At 36.5% G+C, this 21,129-nt stretch overlaps 1 protein-coding gene across 2 annotated transcripts in view; it reads left to right on the forward strand.

Annotated features, from left to right (window-relative positions):
- LOC150106429 (eukaryotic translation initiation factor 2-alpha kinase 3-like) overlaps positions 1-9,947 on the forward strand; it is a 326,794-nt gene extending 316,847 nt beyond the window's left edge. Inside the window, exon 20 of one of the 2 annotated variants that reach the window (XM_090393133.1) lies at positions 8,080-9,947. In XM_090393133.1, the coding sequence (XP_090249259.1) occupies positions 8,080-8,083 (4 nt within the window). In that variant the 3' untranslated portion in view covers positions 8,084-9,947. The remainder of the gene's footprint in view (positions 1-8,079) is intronic. The other variant, XM_090393132.1, reaches the window with a different exon arrangement.
- Positions 9,948-21,129: the final 11,182 nt, after the last annotated feature.

Genomic DNA, 21,129 nt, shown 5'->3' on the forward strand with positions numbered 1-21,129 from the left:
TGCCTAGGTATGATAATGATGAGCTGAGCAGAAGAGCAGTGATATTGAATGGCATAATAGCAAGAATGTGTGAAAAGAGAGGACTGGTATATGTGGATGCTTGGAGTGCGTTTGAGGAAAGAGAGGAATTATATGCAAGAGACCATTTACATTTGAATGAGGAAGGACGTAGGCATCTGGAGAGATTGCTGTTCTGAAAGAGTCAGTGTGTGTCCCAGGGAGGATGATAGCAGGGGTGGCCTCTTGTGGGAATGGATACTTGGGAGAAGAGAGACGATGTCAGGTAACACTGAGCCCAGTGTAGTCTAGAAGGGATAATGCTGGGTATAGAAACAATGGCATTTATATGCTTTATACTAATGCCAGGAGTATCCGGAATAAGGGAGATGAATTGGTGGTGCAGACAGCATCAGCCTGGCCAAAAATTATTGGGATCACTGAGACGTGGTTGACAGAAGGGGATATAATAACAGGAATAGAAGTCGCTGGGTATAGCATTTTTCGTCAGGATAGGAGGGGAAAGCGTGGTGGTGGAGTACTGCTTATGATAAATATGATTTATGTCCTCTAAGAGTGAAGGCTTTGAAAAGCAGTGGCACTAATGATTTTGAAAGCATATGGTGTAAAGTAGAGGTGGGCAAGACAGACAGGATATTTAGTGGGGTGTTGCTACAAACCAAGGAGCACAGAGGGTGGGGACCAGGAGATGTTTAGACAGCTAAGTTTGGCAAGTGCAAGAAGAATGATTGTTATGGGAGAGTTTAACTACAGTAGTATAAATTGGAGAGAGGAAGATGCATGTAGCAATAGTGGAATGGAATTTCTAGAATTCTTGAGGGACAAATGTCTTAGGCAACATGTAACAGAGGGAACAAGAGGTTCAAGAGTTTTAGATTTGGTTATAGCATCAGAAGAGTTGATAATAACTGAGATGACATTTCTCCCACCAGTTGGAGAGAGTGACCATATGGTTTTGACTTGGAAAATGAATAGACATGCAGGAGTATCAAAGAGATGGGAACTTATGTTGAATTATAATGCAGGTGATTATAATAGTCTTAGACGTCAACTTTGGGAAGTCTTATGGAGGGAGGAATTGGAAGACCGGGATATCGTTAGTGTGTGGGAAATTGTGAAAGAATATTTGTTAGCAGCAATGGTAAGTTGTATACCACGAGTGAAGAAGAGGACACAATTTGGAGTAAAGTGGATGACAAACAATATTAAACAGGAATTGCATGTGAAAAAGAGGCTATGGAAGAGATATAAGGAGACAGGTGAAGAGAGGATGCATGAAGAATATAAGACACAGGCCAGAAGAGTGACTAGTGTGGTAAGGAAAGCGAAACTGGAATATGAGAGGAGATTGGCCCTAAGATCCAAAGAAAATCCTAGGGAATTTTTTAGCTATGTGGCCAGTGGCCAGTAGGAGGAGAAATGACTGTGGAAAAATGATATTGTGAGATAAAAATGGGAATAGTGACTGATGCAGAGGACATAGTGGAATTGTTCAATGAACACTTTATTGGAGTATTTCATCCTGGAGGAGTCAGTTTTAATGCTAGAGGGATAGGGCAGGTTCAAGGTTTAGAGGTACAGGAGGAGAGTGTGTTTCAGATACTGAGAACTCTGGATGTCAATAAAGCTTTTGGACTGGATGGTATTTCACCACGAGTTTTGAGAGAATGTGCTGGGGAACTGACAGTGCCTTTAACCTGGCTTTTCAATGAAAGTCTGGCTTCGGCAAAGGTGCCCAGGGAATGGAAAGAAGGTAAGATAGTGCCATTGCATAAGGTTGGTAACAGACTGGAAGTGTCTAATTATAGACCAGTCTGTGTGTCATCAGTAGTTGTTAAGATCTTGGAGAAAGTAGTAGGGACCGTATACAGCACTGGGCAGATGAGGGTAATGTTATCTCTGAGAGTCGACATGGATTGTGAAAGGGCGCTCTTGTTTTAGCAATATGCTAGCCTTTTATGATAAAGTCACAAGAGCATTAGATGAGGGAAAGGCATATACTTCAATTTTCTTAGACTTAGCAAAGGCATTTGATAGGGGTGCCACATGATAGGCTGATATTTAAGTTGCAACAAATGGGTCTGGATGTCAGATTGGTCAACTGGATTCAGGATTGGCTGTCTGATAGGTATCAGAGAGTTGTGTATGGTGGAGCAGTTTCAAAGAGACAGAAGGTTACAAGTGGGGTCCCACAGGGCTCAGTACTAGGACCTGTATTGTTTAACCTTTATATCAATGACATTGCCAGTGGATTGCAAGGGGATATTCAGTTGTTTGCAGATGATGCGAAGCTGGGAAGGATTATTAGTAATAGTGTAGATGTGGTAGCCCTGCAAGAGGATTTGAATAAGCTAGATAGATGGGCAAATGAATGGGGGTGTCAGTTTAATGCAGCAAAATGTAAGGTCTTGAGGTTTGGGAAACATCGATGGGATGCTGCATACTCTATGGGAGGAGTTATACTGGAGGAAGTTGGGGAGACAAGAGATCTGGGGTTGATGATTGATAGAAACCTTAAGTTTAGGGGACATATTGCAAAGGTGGTGAAGGTAACACAGAGGATTGCTGCAATTATGAGAAGGACACTGACCTGCAGAGATAAGAGGGTTATCATTCCGTTGTATAAGTCTCTGATCAGACCACACTTGGATTATTGTTCTCAGATTTGGTCCCCAGGATTTGAAGGGGATAAATTAAGTGTGGGAAAAGATACAAAGACGGATAACAAAGATGGTTTCAGGACTGTACAAGGATAGTTATGAGGATTGGCTGAGGGAATGTGGACTGCAGAGGAGTTTGGTGGATAGAAGAAGGAGAGGTGATATGATTGAGACTTTTAAACTGTTGATAGGTGGTTACTGGGTTGACACTGGGGAGTTCTTTCACTTGGTTGAACAGCGGGAAGGAGTGATGACAAGAGGCCATCCCTGGAAGTTATGAAAGGAAACTGTGAGCAAGAGGGTGAGGAGTGGTTTCTTTACATGGAGGGTGGTTGAGCCATGGAATGCATTTCCTGATGGAGTGGTGAGAGCGAGAACGGTCAATGAGTTTAAGGAGTGGTATGATAGATTTTGTGTTTCTTAGGGGGAACCTCCCCTTGATGAGTCTTGACAGACTTTATGTTCTTAGGAAGGACCTCCCACGATGAGTCTTTTGACTCCATGGAGGCCTGAATAATAATAATAATAATAATATATCACCTATATATTATTAAATGTCCTAAATGCATCCTCGAACCTTAGTTTAGTCAGAGCAGAAATTTGATTTAGCCATCTCCCATGGGGGAGGATCTACCTCTTCTTCTAGCTCCTGGCATTTTGTCCTACATGAAGAGTGTTCTCTCCATCTCTTCTTGAGGTGTGTTCAAAATATCTAAGGATTCTTCTTTCCACCATGTTGCAGAGACTCATTTCAAGATCCAATTAATCTCTGACTCAGGAACTCGAAGCATTGTTCTCCAGGCCCACATTTCAGAAGCATTGATCATCTTCTTCTTAATTGCCTTGTTCAGTGTCCAAGACTCTGAGCCATAATTAATTACAGAGAAGAGATCAAGAATGTGACCAGTCTGTGACCAGATCTTTGAGTTGATAGATATTTTTCTGTTCTTCTAGATCTTGGTGAAATGAGTCATTGTGGATCTTCCTGTTGCAATCTATCCTACTTCCTGTATATGACTTCCAGCAGTGAGACCTGATAACTAAACTGATCAATGTAATCTAAATTAGTAAGAAGTCCTGAAATATTTTCATTATGATTCCTACTAGAATCATCAGTTTTGTTTTACTGATATTGGAGTCTATATGTCAAGCTATGACATTCTGTTCTTCCACAGCGTTCATTCATTTCATTTTTATTAGTACTATGTCATCAGCATATTTTAAGTTACTGATTCTTGAGCTACCTATCAGTATGCTTCTATTCCAATCATCCAGAGATCTCTTCATGTCTTCTCACCATAGAGATTGAAGAAGAATTCAGGAGATAGCATACAATCTTGCCTTACTCCTTTTTATAAACAGAACAAACTTGATAATGTGTTATCAATTCTTACTACAGTTTGGATGGTGATATTGTAAAATTGACTTATTAACTGGATAAGATGTTGGGGAAAGCCAGACTTGGACTGTTGAAGGTCTTGATGTGGTCAATAAAGCAAAAGGAAGTGGACTATTGAATTCATATTGAAATGCAATTCAATTGCATTTGAGATAAATGCTATTGTTCTATTATTTCATTTTCACTTTTCCTGGTATTTTTTTTTATGGATTGGTATAAAAATTGTCTTCATCTAGTCCATTGGCCTGATGCCAATGGTCCAAATTTAATTGCATAATCTCAGGATTACTTCAATCCTTGCTTTGCTCACTCTTTATTACATCACTATAAATTCCGTCATTACCTGCTGCTTTTCAAATTTTCATACTTATATTAGCTAGTTCCACCTTCTCTGGGAGGTAGAACTAACTATCAGAGGATCGGAGGTTTATTTTCCCATGTTTGTGTCAAACTTGCATTATCTGATATATCTGCATTTTTGTATAGATCCCAACAGTATTCCTTCCATCTGTTCAAAACATCCCTTTTTTTTTTAATTAGGAGCTGCCCATCTTTATCTGCTAAATATTTCATTATGCTTCATATGTGAGATATATCATTCCTGTAGTAGTAGTTTTTTTTTTTTTTGAAAAGAGAAACTTTGTTTCATTACTGTCTGCACGGACTATATCTTCTCGTATTTTATTGATGTATGATTCTTTATCCTTCTGTAATATAGAGTCGACTGTGCCATTGTAAAATTTAGATATTTTTCTCTATTGTACTTTAAAAAGGTTGTACTTCAATATTCAATATTTCTTCTTTCTCTTATTTAAATTTTCTTTTCTTAAATTAACTTATTTAAATCGTAACTCTGAGCGTAATCTTGTTGCTTGAAATAGTCTATTATCGTTAATCCCTTCAGTCTATCAATTTAATCCCCCCCCCTCTCAAGGTTGCTACTACGCTACTTCACATGTACGTAATTTTAGAACTTAGAAAATGCCTCTGGCTGGAGCAAATTCCTTTGTCTAAACAGCTGGCTTTTTCTTATACTGATTTCTGAAAATTTATTTCTATTTATGACTGCGCCATCAGAAATCACAGAGAGGACTTGTATATCCTTCCTAAGAAAAAAATACTCAGCAAAAACACAGAAATATCTCTAATATTTATCTCAATGTCAAGCAACGCAAAAATCTACTATTTGTCAGTCATGGCTACTGTAACTCTTAAGGTCACACAGGTTCTGTCTTTTTATGAGAAGTGCATCGGTCAGGCAGAATCAGGCAAGTTATTTGACAAACAAAAAACAATTTATTCATGCTAAATTAAGGTACATATAAAGCTAATACTACTCATTCGAGACAATTCTCAGGCTCCAAGTTTCTCGGCAATTTTAACATAGCAATACTAAAATGTCATGTGTCTGGCTCTCCACTTGATTAATTAAACAATTCTACCTTAAGCCAAATGACTATTACAATTATTACTCTCGCACACATATCAGACACGGGAACAGACTTGTACACACTTTGCATTAACTTAACTCAGACTATAAAGATTATTAAGCATACTAAACCTCTCACATATATCAACATTAACTAATTCCTCATTACTCTGCTAACTACTTCACAATTGCTATAACAAGCGGCCTTCCGTCTTTACTACGGCTCTTAAAGTTAACAAACAAAAAAAGCAGCAGTCTTTGCCATGAATTTCACACCTAGGAAAGTCCTACGCAAAAGTCTTACTTGCTAATTAGTCATCCGGTTCCATATGCTAGATCCTTGAGATCATTGACACTTTCTTCCACTTTCCGGTAATATTCACTCACAGGCACTTTTTGCAACATCGATGATACTTCCAAATGGAGTTCGTCAGGAACTTTAGCGGCAGGAATTCCGGAACAGTCCATCTTTACTGCTAAAATGAATCTCCTATTGTCGGATTTCTGTCAGCGGGACGTGGACCCTATCCATAGAACTGCAGGACACACTCGAACTTCTCGTTTTGAGAGCTGGAACCGAAAAAGAGCCCCGTTTCTGTCGATTTGTCCGCCTTTTATTCTGCTCTGTCGACCTTGGAACTCTTGCAGACAGAATTGCCCAGATTTTCTTGGAGGGGGTCAACTCAGCCACCCTGAGTTTGCTGAGTTAAGACGGGAAACCCTGTACTACTTTGACCTTTGCAAGTAGCGATAGCCTCAGGTCTTACATTCTTAATCCCATCTCTGAGTCGTTTCTTTGCTTTACAATTTTGGCGATTAAAGTAAAATCGGTATAGAAGGATTTTGTACAAAAAATCCTTCTGTACCTTTTATACATGATTTCTTTATTGCTTTACTGATTTCTTTATAATAATTTCTTTTACTTTCATTGGTCTTATTTGTTTCTCTTGAAAGAGTCTTTCCACTTATTCGGATATAATGATTTGCCATTTCAATCGGCCAAAGGCGATGTGGCCTTTTCTGTATGCTGTGGTGGGTTCTTTCTCTGCATTCATCCCGATATGCTTCAGGGATATGGTAAAATCATGTCAGTTTAGGTTTGTTCTTCGTGGTTTTTAAATGAGTCATGACATCAGCAGTTTGTGATCTGATCAGCAGTCTGCTCCAGGACAAGTCTTTGAGATTTGTACCATAGCTTTTCACCTGCTCATTATACAGATTTCTAAATTTGGATATAATGATTTAATAATATAATAATATAATGACCCCATCAGTCTTCTCTTATGTTGTTGGAAAAATGTGTTAATGATAAACAGTTTATTCTCAATGCAAAAATCTATTAAGTTCCCACTTTCCATATGCCCTTTAGCCATAATTTCCGAATTCAACCTTGGCATTTAAATCTCCTTGAAATATTACAGTATCCTTCTTTATATTCCTCTAAAGGCTGTATTTAATTCCTTGTAGGAGGTTAATGGTATTATCATCAGTTTCAGCTGTAGGAACATAAATAAACTGAAAAAATGTGACTGGTAGTGGTTTTGCATTGCTGTGCCACTATCAAACCGTTACAAATACTCCAATGTAGTCAGATTCTTGTAAACCATAGAAGTAGATGGTATTGCTCAACTTGGTCACAAAATGTCTTGAACCTCTTCAGTATATTTCAGCAAGGCCTAAAATATTTAATCTTTGAAGGATCATTCTTCCTGAAGTTTATCTATGTCTGCAGGAGATCACAAATGTTTTAGGTTTCTATTCTTAATATTTTCCTAAGATAGATTAAATCATTTCTTGACAGATTTAGTGTTGGGTTAAGAAATGGATCAGTATGGTTAACATTATAATTTCTCAACGATTCACTGAATTGAGGATGCACATTCCTTTTCTCTCTGTGCAGAGAGGTGCCACTTTGGTATTCCAGGTTGGTGGCTTTCCCACTGTATTTGGATCTTCTATGTTTCCTCAGAAGATATGTTCACTTATCTCTTAGTAACTTTCATTTTGATTTATTCCTTTCCAGAACTCCCTCTTTAACTTCCTGAATCCACTGGAGTACTGATTTTTCTATCATTGCAAACAACTTTGCCATCAATCAACATATTCTTCAGAGTCAACTACAAAATCAACAAGATTGGATATCTTTCATTTTTTCTGGAATAATAGTATATTCGAGTCTACATTTCACTTACAAAAGCTGCTCAACTTTGATTCTTTTTAAAACTTTCTTATTCATTTAATTGTGATTACTTTCTGTTTAAAATCCCCTGTATATTCTTTCCAGCTTGAAATTATTGCTATCAGCAATAATGTAGTCAGTTTTTTTTTTTGTCTTCTTTCCTTGTGAATTTGTGCACATCTTTATGTTTAAACATGATATTAGTGACACAATTAAACAGGGAGGACCTTGATTAACTTGAGAGTGTTCCAGCCAGAATAAAATTTCGAATTGTTGTATCATTTAGTTTTGGTTTAAGCTAATATAGAATACAGTTTGGTCAGCTAAATCCCCAATTTTCAGCATATCCCTGTTTTATTTATTATTTTATTTTATTTTATTTTTCATTATCTAGATAGACACTAACAGACACCATGAGAAGGTGAGGAATTGATATTTGGTTGGAAGCCCTGGTTGGTTCTCAACATTCCTGAATAGGCTATATGGAGGTCTCTCAAATTATCTGGCTCTGACCCTTAAGTGATTCATTGAGGAATTAATGTAATTATTTTACATTAACAGAATGTATATAAATCATTCCATTTGTGGTGTGCTTTTCATGCTTTCAAAGATGAAGATGTAATGAAAGTGGATGTTTCTTCTAAAATGGCATGGTTGGTGCTTGATGTATTGATTAACAGTTTTCTTGGTTTTGATAAAAATGCTTTAATGGTTTGGACGTGACAAGGACATTCCAAAGAAAGTAGAAAAGTTTGATAGCATACTGGGGCTTCTGATGCATTCTATTATTATTTAAAAGTATGTAATAATGATATTTTTTAAAAAATTGTTCCTTTTTCTTCTTCTTTCCAGGTCTCAGTTGCTGTATGGTTCACTATAATGTAATTTATTACTAGTAATTGAATTTAGAATTTAAGCTATATAGACTCTGTTCATTCCTTCTCAGTGTTATTAAAGGATCTGATAATTTTTTTCTTTCATCCAGAAACAATGTAATCTACTATACTTACAGTCTATGTGACTCTTGATTTGTAATTTCTTTCCCAGATATTTGATATCTTTGTGTACTTGAGTTGCACCTTGCTAGATTTGGGGTTACATAGACTATATTATCACTGCACAAATCATAGTTCATTGAACGTAAAAATTCCTATACATAGTGAACCTACTAAAAATACGATAAATGAAATTTCTGATATCCTGCAGGGAGCTAGCATGACTTGAGTATATGGATATTAATCATTCTTTCATGCGGTACCGATTTCTAAATAGTACTGCAGTTGGCTTTTCCTATACCAAACTGGTAAAGAACTAAAGGAATAGTGCATTATAGTAGAAAGCTTTATAGTAAATTTCTTTTTGAATAGTATTGTTGTTTTAAGCCTTTTTTTTATTTTATGATAATTTCACTAATAAGTGAAATTATCATTGAAATTATCAGGCTTCCAGCAAGCAGAGTGGTCTCATAAGAGTGAAAGTGGGATTGGAAAGCACAAACATTATGCACTCATATTATTTATTATTATTATTATTCGTGACACCTCCAAGGAGTCTGATAAATTCTTTTTCAGTGGGGGGAGATTCAGTAATCCCTCAATTATCAGATCACATTGGGAGATCAGTTTACTGGTCTCATACGCAAAAGATTAGTTAACCAAAGGTATGGTAACATGGTGCTCTATCAGAAGTCATTTGACACAGTAACCCTTTCAAGGGTCAGGTATTTGAAGGTCAGATAATTGAGATATCACTGAATTATTAATTCAGTATCTCCATTGAATCCTTGGCTGAAATGTTTCACTTATAGCCTGCTGTGAGAAAAAAATCTATTCCTTGCTTTCTTGCTAGCTCACCTTCCAGAGATAAATAACTCCTCAATCTTTGCCTTCTCATACTTTTACATCACTGGATTTTAATACTTTCCATTTAATTTTTTAATGTATATTTACATTTTTCTTATTTGCTTTTGTATACTAGCGTAATTTCTTAAATAACAAAATATAATCTGAATTTGTATTGTATTTAAAATTATTTATACTTACCTCGTTTTAAAATAAATTTAATCAGTTCATTGCTTTCCTGCTTTATTCCAGATTGTAAAACATGTTACCAAGTTCATGAATAATGTGATGATGTAAATAAAAGAACTCTTTTAGTTATACTTTTGATATAGTTCTATTTCATAGTAAAGGAAAGTAATTAAAATGGTATTAGTCCGTGAAATGATAAGGAACAGTGAATGCACTTTGGGGGGGAGGGGGCAATATGGAGGGGGTATAAAAGCTTTTATCATTTGACATGATTTTCACATTACCTTACCTAGTGTTATTTTCTGTATTAAAAAAAAAATTACTGTATGCATTACAAAAGAAATATATTGTTACTGGAAGATATATTTTTATTTTATGGACAATTGTAAATAATGTATGAAATGTATATAAAACATGCAACTTGAAATTGGTAATCTCTTTTATTCATTGAATTGCAATCAAATTTGTGCCTTTGTTGTTTTGTCACAAATGACTTCCATGAGTGACAAAAAATATCAGCACTTCTTAATAAATATAGTACTTTTAAGTATTCTTTACTAGAAAGTGATAGAAAATGGAATGCATTATTTGCACATCACATCTAACAGCCACGTTTGTCTTTGGAAGTGCTTAATGGCATTCGGTGAAATTTAGCATAGAAGAGTTCCTTACTAAAAATCATCATCCAAACTGTTTTAATAATCCGGATTGGATAGTTTGATCAACCAAATATAACTCTGGTTTTATTTGAATTTAAAAAAAAAGCATTTATAAAGGAATTAAATTGACTTAATTTCTATTTCCATATTTCAGCACAGTTGCAATGATAGTTATCAATATCTCAGAAGTACATTGCTGGCCATGGTTGCTAACCACACGTCGGCCAGGTTGGCCGAGTGGTTAGTGTGTCCACTGTCCAGCGAAAAGGCTGCAGGTTCGAATCCCGCCGTGGGCATGGATGTTTGTGATTGTCTGTGAAAATACTAGTGGTGGTAGTCGGCAGTACATGGCGTTGGTGTAGATGATGAAGGTAGTTGTGGTAGTGGAGACAGAGAGTTGTAAAGTAGGTGCCCTCCCTTGATGAGTCTTTGGACTCCCTGGAGGTGTTATGCAATAATAATAATAATAATAATAAGTACAGGGCAGCCCGTAAGTTATGGAACATTCCATAGAAACGGCCCATCTTTATGAAGCCAAAAATGGAAGGCATTTACATGATGTGGTTTTTCATAACTAATAAAAAAATCTGGTAATGTTAAAAAGACTTATGCAGTTGCTTCACAAAGATAAGCTCTTTCTACAGCATATGTTCCATGACTTATGGGTTGCCCTGTAGCAGTAAAGATATTGGAGAAGTTAGTTATAAACAAAACAGGAATAGTTGGATCAGAAGATCATACCCTATAGGAAGAAACATGGCTTCTTTGCGAAAGCTAGACCTTAGTAAATTACTAACTTTTTATAATAGTGGAAATGAATAAAGGGAATGGCTACATAATAATACAAATCGATTTTACAAACGCATATGATACGATACCACATGGAACTCTTTAACACAAATTAAAGCGAGTGAGAATGGATATGAAGCCGGTGATATGGATACAAAGGTGGCTGGCAGGCAGAAGATTTACAACTCAAATAAAGACTAAGTATTGCTTGATATAATGCTCCATTGACCATACAACTGTAGAACTTTGAACAGCTTCTTTCTTGGCATGTTGTCATATGCCTTTTCCAGATCTACAAAACTTAAATACAGATCTTTGTTACATTCTCACAATTTCCCAACTATTTGTCGTAAAGTGAAAATTTGATCTTGACAAACCTCTATTTAGCCTGGATCCAGCTTGTTCTTCACCAAGCTTTCCTTCCACAATCCTTCTCTCAGCTGTTTCTCAAGTATACTTGCATAAATCTTACCAGAAACACTGAGTAGAGAAATACCTCTGTAATTCTCACATTGTTTTATTTCCCTTTTTATATATGGGTACTATGAGAGCTCCACTCCAATCATCTGGAATTAGTCCCTCTGTCCAAGCCCTCTGAACTATACAGTGCAGCCACTGTAAGACTTTTATACTTCCATACTTGACCATGTCTGGTCAAATATCATCTACTCCAGCTGCCTTTCCAATTCTTTCCTAATATCCTTATTGTTAATGTGATACTGCCATTGATGCCATCTGTTCATGTCCCTAATCTTTCTCAGAACTCTCATATCTGCAGTCTCTAGTCTTTGGTCAAGTATTTTATTTCTAACTCAGATCCATAAGTTAAAATTGGTTTGAACACTCTCTTATATACAGCTAATTTAGTGTTTTGACTAATTTCACTTATTCCATATAAATTTATTCAGTAAACTTCCTACCATACCAGCTTTGTTGATTCTGTTGACTATTTCCATGTTTATTTTACCACCTTCACTGTAGTTGAAGTGTTTTACTTGTTCTATAGGTTCTCCATTCACAATGCAGTTGATATTTTCAATGCTTCTGCCTATTTTCATTGTCTTTGTTATTACTGACCTACATACCATATCTATTACAACAATTATTCAATTTAGTCAGGGAACTTCCAAACTTGTATCAGATTTATTTAGAAGTACAACATCATCCACATAAAGTAAAGAGCTGAGATTAACATCTCCAATTTTGATATCAAGTTTAATACCGCTTTCCTTCATAATGTGATCCATGTAGATAATGAATAACAGAGGGGATAGCCTTCAATTCTAACTGCTGATTTACAACTCAAATAAAGACTAAGTATTGCTTGATATAATGTCCCAATTACTGTAGCATTTTGAATAGCTTTTCTCTTGACACCTTGTTATATGCCTTTTCCAGATCTACAAAGCTTGAATACAGATCTTTTTTATATTTCCACGATTTCTCAACTGTTTATCTTAAAGTGAAAATCTGATCCTGACAGCCTCTATTTGGCCTGAATCCAGCTTGTTCTTCACCAAGCTTCCCTTCCACAATCCTGTCTGAACTGTTTCTCAAGTATACTTGAGAAACAGTTGAGAAACTGGATGTGTCTAACTACTGGCCTAAGATTGTTGGCATTAGTGAAACTTGGTCAGAATCAGATATGGTAAGTGGGATCGAGTGTAATGGATATACTGTTTTTAGGAATGACAGAAGAGATAGGAGAGGAGGAGGAGTGCTACTAATGATATCAGATGACTTAAGTCCAGTTAGGGTAGAAATACAAGAAAGCAATGATGGTAACAATCTCCCATATAACGATGAGTTTGAGTCTATCTGGTGTGAAGTGGGGGTTAACAGAATGATATATATTGTGGGGTGTTGCTACAGACTTGGCGGATCAGTTGTAGGGGACGAAGAAATGCATCGCCAATTTAGCCTTATGGGGATCAAGGGAATGATCATTATGGGTGAATTTAATTTTCCAAACATTAATTGGGTAGAAGAGAAATCTCATGATAAGAAAGAACAGTAACTTATTGAATTGCTGCGAGACAACTTTCTCAGGCAGCATGTGAAAAAAGAAACTCAAGGTCAAAGAGTGTTGGATTTGCTCATACCGTCAGAAGGGATTTCTGTCAAGAATATGGCTATTTTAACACCAGTTCGTGACAGTGATCATGCTGTTCTTTCTTGGGAAGTATCTACTTGTATTGAAGCTCCGATTAAAACAGGCTACATGCTGAACTACAAAAGCTGGAAATTATGATCAACTTAGAAGAATACTATCTTTGTTCCCATGGTATCAGTTTCTGAATGAAAAAAATGTCAGCAATGCATGTGAATCTTTGAAAAAAGTGCTTGAATGAGGAAGTATGTCAATGTATCCGTAAAGAATAAATAGGCTGGGAGTGAAATGGATGTGCAGCCTTATTAAGCAAGAGATCCACAAGAAGAAGATGATGTGGAAAGAATATCGTGAGAATAAGAGTGAGAGGAGTTATAAAATATATAAAACTCAGGCCAGAAAAGTAACGACTATTGTGAGAAAAGCTAAAACAGAGTATGAAAAGAAATTGGCTATGCAAGCTAAAGGCAATCCAAAAGAATTTTATCATTATGTCTCAAGCAAAAGAAACAATGAATGTGGAAGAATCACTTTATTGAATGCAGATGGTATACGAGTGTCGGAAGCTAAGGGGATTGTTCAGTTAACGAGTGCTCACTTTGCTAAGCTATATCAACCAGGTGTATGTAGCATGGTGCACAGTGCTACTGCTACGTTGGATGAAGAGCTAGAGGTTCATGAAAATGAGGTTGAAGAGCTTTTGCATAACCTGGATAAGAATTTGTCAATAGGGACCGATGGAATATCTGCCTGTTTGTTAAAGGAATGTTCAGCTGAATTGGCTAGGCCTTTCACACATTTGTATAACTTGAGTCTCAGCTCAGGAATGATACCACAGGAATGGAAGGAATGTGTGATAGTTCCATTGCACAAGGGTGGGGCAAAAACTGATGTGTCTAACTACCGACCTATTAGTATCTCTGGTGTGGTAGTGAAGATTTTAGAGAAGTTGGTAAGAACTCGCCTACAGAAATGGGTGGACAAGCATTCTATACTCTGCAGGGAACAGCATGGGTTTACTAAAGGAAGGTCGTGTTTTAGCAATTTGCTATATTTTATAACAATGTTACGGCCGAGTTGGATAAAGGGAATGGATACACTATGATAATGTTTGATTTTTCTAAGGTATTTGATAGCATACCACACGATAGGCTGTTGTGTAAGCTGGAGAATATGGGATTGGAATATAATATATTGACTTGGATCAGGGGATGGTTGACAGACACATCAAAAAGTAGTATACAGTGGGTGTGAATCTGCCAGATTTCAAGTAACCAGTGGTGTACCTCAGGGTTTGGTCCTTGGGCCATTATTGTTCAATCTATACATTAATGACATCAAGCAGAGCCTATCATCAGATTTGCAGTTGTTTGCTGATGATGCGAAGGTAGGCAGGGCAATCAGGAATGCTACTGATAATATTCAGCAATTACAAAATGATTTGAATAGACTGGAAATCTGGGCAAACGAAAATGGCTGTCAGTTTAATGTTAGTAAGTGTAAAGTTATGCACTTTGGCGTGATTAGAGTTCCAGCAGCAGATTATATTAGTGGGGTTATGCTACAAGAAACTGAAGAGGCAAGGGATCTTGGTGGATAAAAATTTAAAGTTCAAAGATAGCAAAAGTTGCAAATACAACTCAGAGGATAATTGCTATGTTGAAGCAAACCTTGGCATGTAAGGATAAGGAAGTAATTTTGCCTCTTTATAAGGCTTTGATAAGACCATATCTAGATTACTGTGCACAGATTTGGTCTCCCGGTTTCCAAGGGGATAAAGAAGTTGTGGAAAGGGTGCAAAAAAGAGTTACAAAGATTATATCTGGATTATGGGATTTAGATTATGAGGACAGATTGTGAGTATATGGATATGTTATAGCATTTCAAATAATGAAATTTTTTGTTATATGGAAGTCGGAGAGAGAACACGGGGGCATCCATGGAAGCTAAGGTTGTTCTCAGTCGAGAAAGGGGTAAGAGCTAGGTTTTTCTCCCAGAGAGCAGTGAATGAATGGAATAGTTTGCCCTTAGGGATAGTGAGTGTGGCTAGTGTAAATGAATTTAAGGGAAAGTATGATAGCTGGGTTGGGTAATTTACAGCCTCCCTCGATGAGTCCTTGACTCCCTGGAGGTCTCAGATAATATTAATAATAATACTTGCATAAATCTTACCAGGAACTCTGTAATTCTCACATTCAGTTTTATTTCTCTTTTTATATATGGGTACTTTGAGAGCTTTACTCCAATCATCTGGAATTTGTCCCTCTGCTGAGGCCTTCTGAACTATGTAGTGCAGCCACTGTAAGACTTTTATGTATCCATATACTTGAGCATTTCTGGTCGAATGTCATCTACTCCTGCTGCCTTTCCACATTTCAGGCTTTTGATGGCTTCTCAGTCAAGAAAGGGGTAAGAGCTAGGTTTTTCTCCCAGAGAGCAGTGAGAATGGAATAGTTTGCCCTTAGAGGTAGTGAGTATATTAGTGTAAATGAATTTAAGGGAAAGTATGATAGCTGGGTTGGGTAATTTACAGCTGCCCTCGATGAGTCCTTGACTCCCTGGAGGTCTCAGATAATAATAATACTTGCATAAATCTTACCAGGAACACTCAGTAGGGAAATACCTCTGTAATTCTCACATTCAGTTTTATTTCCCTTTTTATATATGGGTACTTTGAGAGCTTTACTCCAATCATCTGGAATTTGTCACTCTGTCGAGGCCTTCTGAACTATGCAGTACAGCCACTGTAAGACTTTTATGTATCCATACTTGAGCATTTCTGGTCGAATGTCATCTACTCCTGCTGCCTTACCACATTTCAGGCTTTTGATGGCTTTTTCTACTTCAAGTATGGATATGTATTCCTAATTGCATGCCTGGTCAGTGTTTTTTTACCACTGTGCTGTCATCACTGCTTGTTTCATTTAGTAATTTTTCGAAGTAATTACTCCATACTTAAAGGATATCTTTTTCACCATTTTTTATGTCGCCTTTATCATCTCTAATTCCTTTTACAGTACTCTTTCCTCCATTTTTGAGCATTTTCAACAGCCTAGAGAATAATTTGCCACCTTCTTGATATTTATTTTCTATATTCTTACCAAAGTTTTCCCATGACTTTTGTTTAGCTAGTTTAACACAGTTAGCTTTCTTACATTTGTTTCTGTATTCTCTAAGAGCACAAGCTGACTTATTTGCCAGAACCTTTGATATGCTTTCTTCTTTTCCTTCACTGCCTCTTTAACTTCCTGTGTCTGCCATGAAGTTCTGATTTTTCTATCCTTGGGGACAACTTCACCACATGCCTCTCTGGCTGAATCAGTCAATGTTTTTCTTCAGGATATGTTACTGACCCTCCAAGGTTTGGTTGCTGTTCTCAAACTCTTTCATTTTTTTCTTGAATAGTGTTTGTGTATTTTAGTCTACAGTTTACATCTGAGAGCCGCTCAACTTTTATTCACTTTAAAACTTTCTTACAAGTTCTTCTTTTCAATATGAAATTAATTTTTTCTTGCTCAAGACTAAATGGTGATCACTTCCAATTTCAAATCCTCTGTACACTCTAGTGTTGTGCACCAGAAAGAAAACATCACATCAACAATAACATAGTCAATGAGACTTTTCTTATTCCTTGTCTGTTCTCTCCATGTGAATTTATGCACATTTTTATGTTGGAACATTGTGTTGGTAATAACCAGTCCATGTCCTGAGCAGAAATCTAACTGGTATTGTGCCATTATTATTAGTTTTGCTCTTTTCTTCAAATTTTCTGAATATATTTTTGTATGTCTGACAATCATTTCCTTCTCTGCTATTTAGATCCCCAACGAGGACCAGCTTTTCCTTTTTCATTGTGTCAGTTGCTTTTTCTAATGCCTCAAAAAATCCTCTACGTCTACCTTAATAAAAGCTTAGAAAAATTAGTAAAATTCATCTACCACTGATTGAAATTAGTACTTGTACTACCAAAAAGTTAATATTTTTAATGGTACTGGTAACGTAACGAATGTTAACAGAATTGCTGTGATATGTATTTTTAGGGATGAGTGATCAAAATCTAAAACAGCAATTTTCAACTCTCAGCACACTGAACAAGGTCCTAAAATTGTCAAGGCACACCATCCTTTTTTGAGGAGTGATTTTATCATTTAAAAACAGATTGTTAAGATTGTGCTTAAAAGTTCAATAACTAAAATTTTAATCGTTGTTCTTTTTAAAAATAATGTTTATCATGAATGTCAAAAAGATTTATTTTTGAAATTTGTTTATATTTGTTATTATTCCAGTTATTGAAATGAGATATCGTTGCAAAAGGTGTCATTTATAAAAAAAAAATTCTATGAAGTAATTCATTAGCTTCAAAAAAAAAGACCCCCCCCCTCTCTCTCCCTTTGTCACGCACACCCTCTCTTATTCTGAACGAAATAAATAAAAATCAAGTTTTGAATAAAATTGTCTGCTCTATGATGATAAATTGTACATTAATGTTTTCTATTTACTATAAGTATAAAGAGAATAAGAGAATTTTTTTAAAAAATATAAACATGAAAACAAACACATAAAACCTATGCTTGGTGATGTCTCATATGAAGTTGAATAATTGACAAGCATACTCTCAAGTCTTCCTCTAGTGTACTTCGACCTATTCTTGCTCTTCGTGCTCAAAGCAGAGAAGCCAGCCTCACATAGATATCATGTAGAGAAAGAAAGAAATGCTTCAATTGCTTTCTTTGTGGTGATATAGGGTACTGCTCCTGTCGGAGGGACATTGTTGATGAGTACTTCAGTTTCAGTCCTCTGTTTTTTCTGATTTCTGTCAGCTCATCTTCTTCTGCAATAGTTATTTCTGCTGACTTGCATGCACAAATGGATATCTCACCCAGTCTAAGAAAGATGCATCAATTGATAGGAAATACTTTTCAGTATTTTTTACTCAGCATTAAAAACCTTTGTAGAATTAAATCAAGATTTTTGTCCACTTCAACTTTCTCTCTCTCTCTCTCTTTTAATTCTGGCTCCCCACAGTGTTAGTTTTATTTTATTTTCATTCTTTCCCTGCACATTCTATTAAGAGTGTTCATGGCTTGAGAGATGCCAGCTAGGAATGCAACGTTATTCTACTAGGAACTCGTCACTAAGTCAGCCAGCCAACTCATGTTCTTCAAACGTGAAAAAAATGAGCTCTTCCTTCAGTTCATAGAACCTTCAAAGCACCTGCTCTTGAGACAGTCACCTCACTTCCATCACAGAACGCAATGCTGAAAACAACCTAAAATTTTAATGGCCTACTCTTGATGTAGTTAACCACATAATCATCTCATCCAGTACTTTTTGGAGCTCAGATTTGAAATGAGGGTTTCTCTGTGCAGGAAACAATGTGTGAGAGGATTCTAATGAATCCTCTCAAGCTTCCCAACATGGAGAGAGCACCATCCATGTGGATTCAGATGCATGATTTCCATGACAAATGAGAACCTAAGTAACTATCAACATCATCAAGTAAGTCTTGGCCTTTTGCTGTTTTTGTAAGTGGTTTGCAAAATAAAAACGGTTCAGTGATGTCTCCATTTGAATGCTGAATGTTTTTCCATTGATATCAGTTGTCTCGTCCAACTGGATAGCAAAAAAAAAAAAAAAAACTTCTTTAATGTTAGTCATCAATGTGAATCACCGTCTTGAGATGTGCCTTATATACACCAACTAATCTAACACAGGAATGTTCAAAATCTCTTTTTCATTTTCCTTGCCAACATAATATTTACAATTTTATAGCATGCTGGTAAAATTAGTGACTTAGCAATTGTATGTGATTTCATCTTTTTTGTCACAATCTTAGCAGTGGCATAGCTTGCTTCTTGAGCTTTTTCAGAAATAGTTGTTTTGGTCAGTTATTTAGCCTCACATGCTTGATCAGCTATAAGACTTTTAAAATATTCACTTGATTTCTTGCATAAATGTGAGTGCTTTATGTGAAAGTGGCTTTTCAGCTTACTTGGAACAATACTGGTTTTCTAATGTCTCACCACCTGGCTGCTTTTCTCCAGATGAAATGAATCCAAAAGACAAATAGTCTTCATTATACTGACATACAACATTTTGACCTAACTCTAACAGTACCAGGTGTGTTTGTATCAGCAGTTGACCACTATACATGAAATTACTTTGTGTCTCATACAGGTAATGAACAAAAAGGAAACAGCGATACAATCAAGTAGCTAGAACTACCAAAACTAGTGCAAGCTACTTGATTCATTGTCAGCATCTAAATTAGGTTTTTTTTTTTAATTATAAAAGTCCATCTAATAACCCAAAAATAAATAAAACAAAAATAAAATAATTAAATTCACAAATAAGAAAATAACTAAAATGAAATAGCAATAATAAACAAAAAAGCATTAGCTCAAACTCACAGAACGACACACTAAATCTGAACAACAGCTGATTGAAGACTGACACTGATGACATGACAAGGATGAAAGGTAAAGCAGTAAAAATGCATTGCAGAGTTACACTGAGTGACTGCTTTATTATGATCCCTCCCCATTTAGGAAAATAGACCATTCCTGAAGACTTCAGTCATGTTGCTGCAGTTTGCTATATAAATTAGGCATTTAATGGTTTTGTTTTTTGTGTTTGAGGTGTATGGGTAAAAGGTATGACATTGAGCATGGTATGATTGTTGGTGCCAGTAGCTCACAAATGTCTACTCTTCTGGACTTTTCACACACAACAATGTTTAGAATGTTTTGTACCTGGAGTAGTGTAATAACCAGACAACTTCAAGCCAATGGGAGTCCTGTGGATGGAAACACCTCATTGATGCATGAGGTCAGAGAAGAATGGCAAGGATTGTGAAATGTGACAGGAGGACTGCAATGAATCAAATCACAGCTCAGTACAACAGTGGTGGTTAGAACATCATCTTGGAGTGCACAGTTCTTTGCACACTGTCACGGATGGGGGGTATATTACAGTAGCAACCATCCTGGGTCTCAATGCTAACAACAGGAAGATACAGCTTCAGTGATTGCATAATCACCAACACTGGACAACTGATGACTGGAAAAATGTCACCTGGTCTGGCAAGTCCCAGTTTATACTGTATCATGAGTGATGGCAGCATGAGGCCATGGACCCTTGCTGCCAAGTAGCAACAGCTTAGGCTCATGGCAGGGGTATAATGGAGTGGGGAATGTTTTATATTCACACAGTATGTCCCCTGATACCAGTTGAACACCACCTGAATGCCACAGCCTATCTTAACATTGCCGCTGATCATGTCCACTTATTCATGGCTGCAATTTATTCATTGTTAAATGGTTACTTCCAGCAGGACAGTGAACTATGCCACAAAGTGCATAGCATGCTGAAGTGGTTCAAGGAATGTGACAATGAGCTCCTTTACTTATTGGCCAGCTCAGTCCGTAGACCTCATCCCAACAGAGTGCCTCTAGGGTAAAATGGAATGAGCAGTTTGCAGCAGCAAAGTGCCACCATCCATTCTGCAACAATTGGGCAGTGTCATTGTGATACTGTGCACAAACATCCCAGAGGAACATTTTTTGACTCTTAATTGAATTACTGTTCCAGAGAATAACAGGCTATTCTTAAGGCAAAAGAAGGCCCCACTCATTAAATGCTGCTCCTAATAAAGTGGCAACTTAGCGTGGTTTGGGATAGAGAACAATAGGGGTGGAAGTTCTTGGATTCTTACTATAATCTATAATGACTTTTTTTTTTATTAAACTATTATTGTTTTCATTCTTATTGGTTTTTTATGAAAAATATATAGCACACTTCTAGAATTTACCTCTTTTTTTTTTCTCACTTCTCTTCTACCTTCCACCAAACTTCTT

This window comes from Typopeltis vanoorti, chromosome 5 (genome assembly GCF_054136105.1).
Source record: "Typopeltis vanoorti isolate ZY-2024b chromosome 5, IOZ_Tvanoo_1.0, whole genome shotgun sequence".
NCBI classification, from domain to species: domain Eukaryota; kingdom Metazoa; phylum Arthropoda; class Arachnida; order Uropygi; family Thelyphonidae; genus Typopeltis; species Typopeltis vanoorti.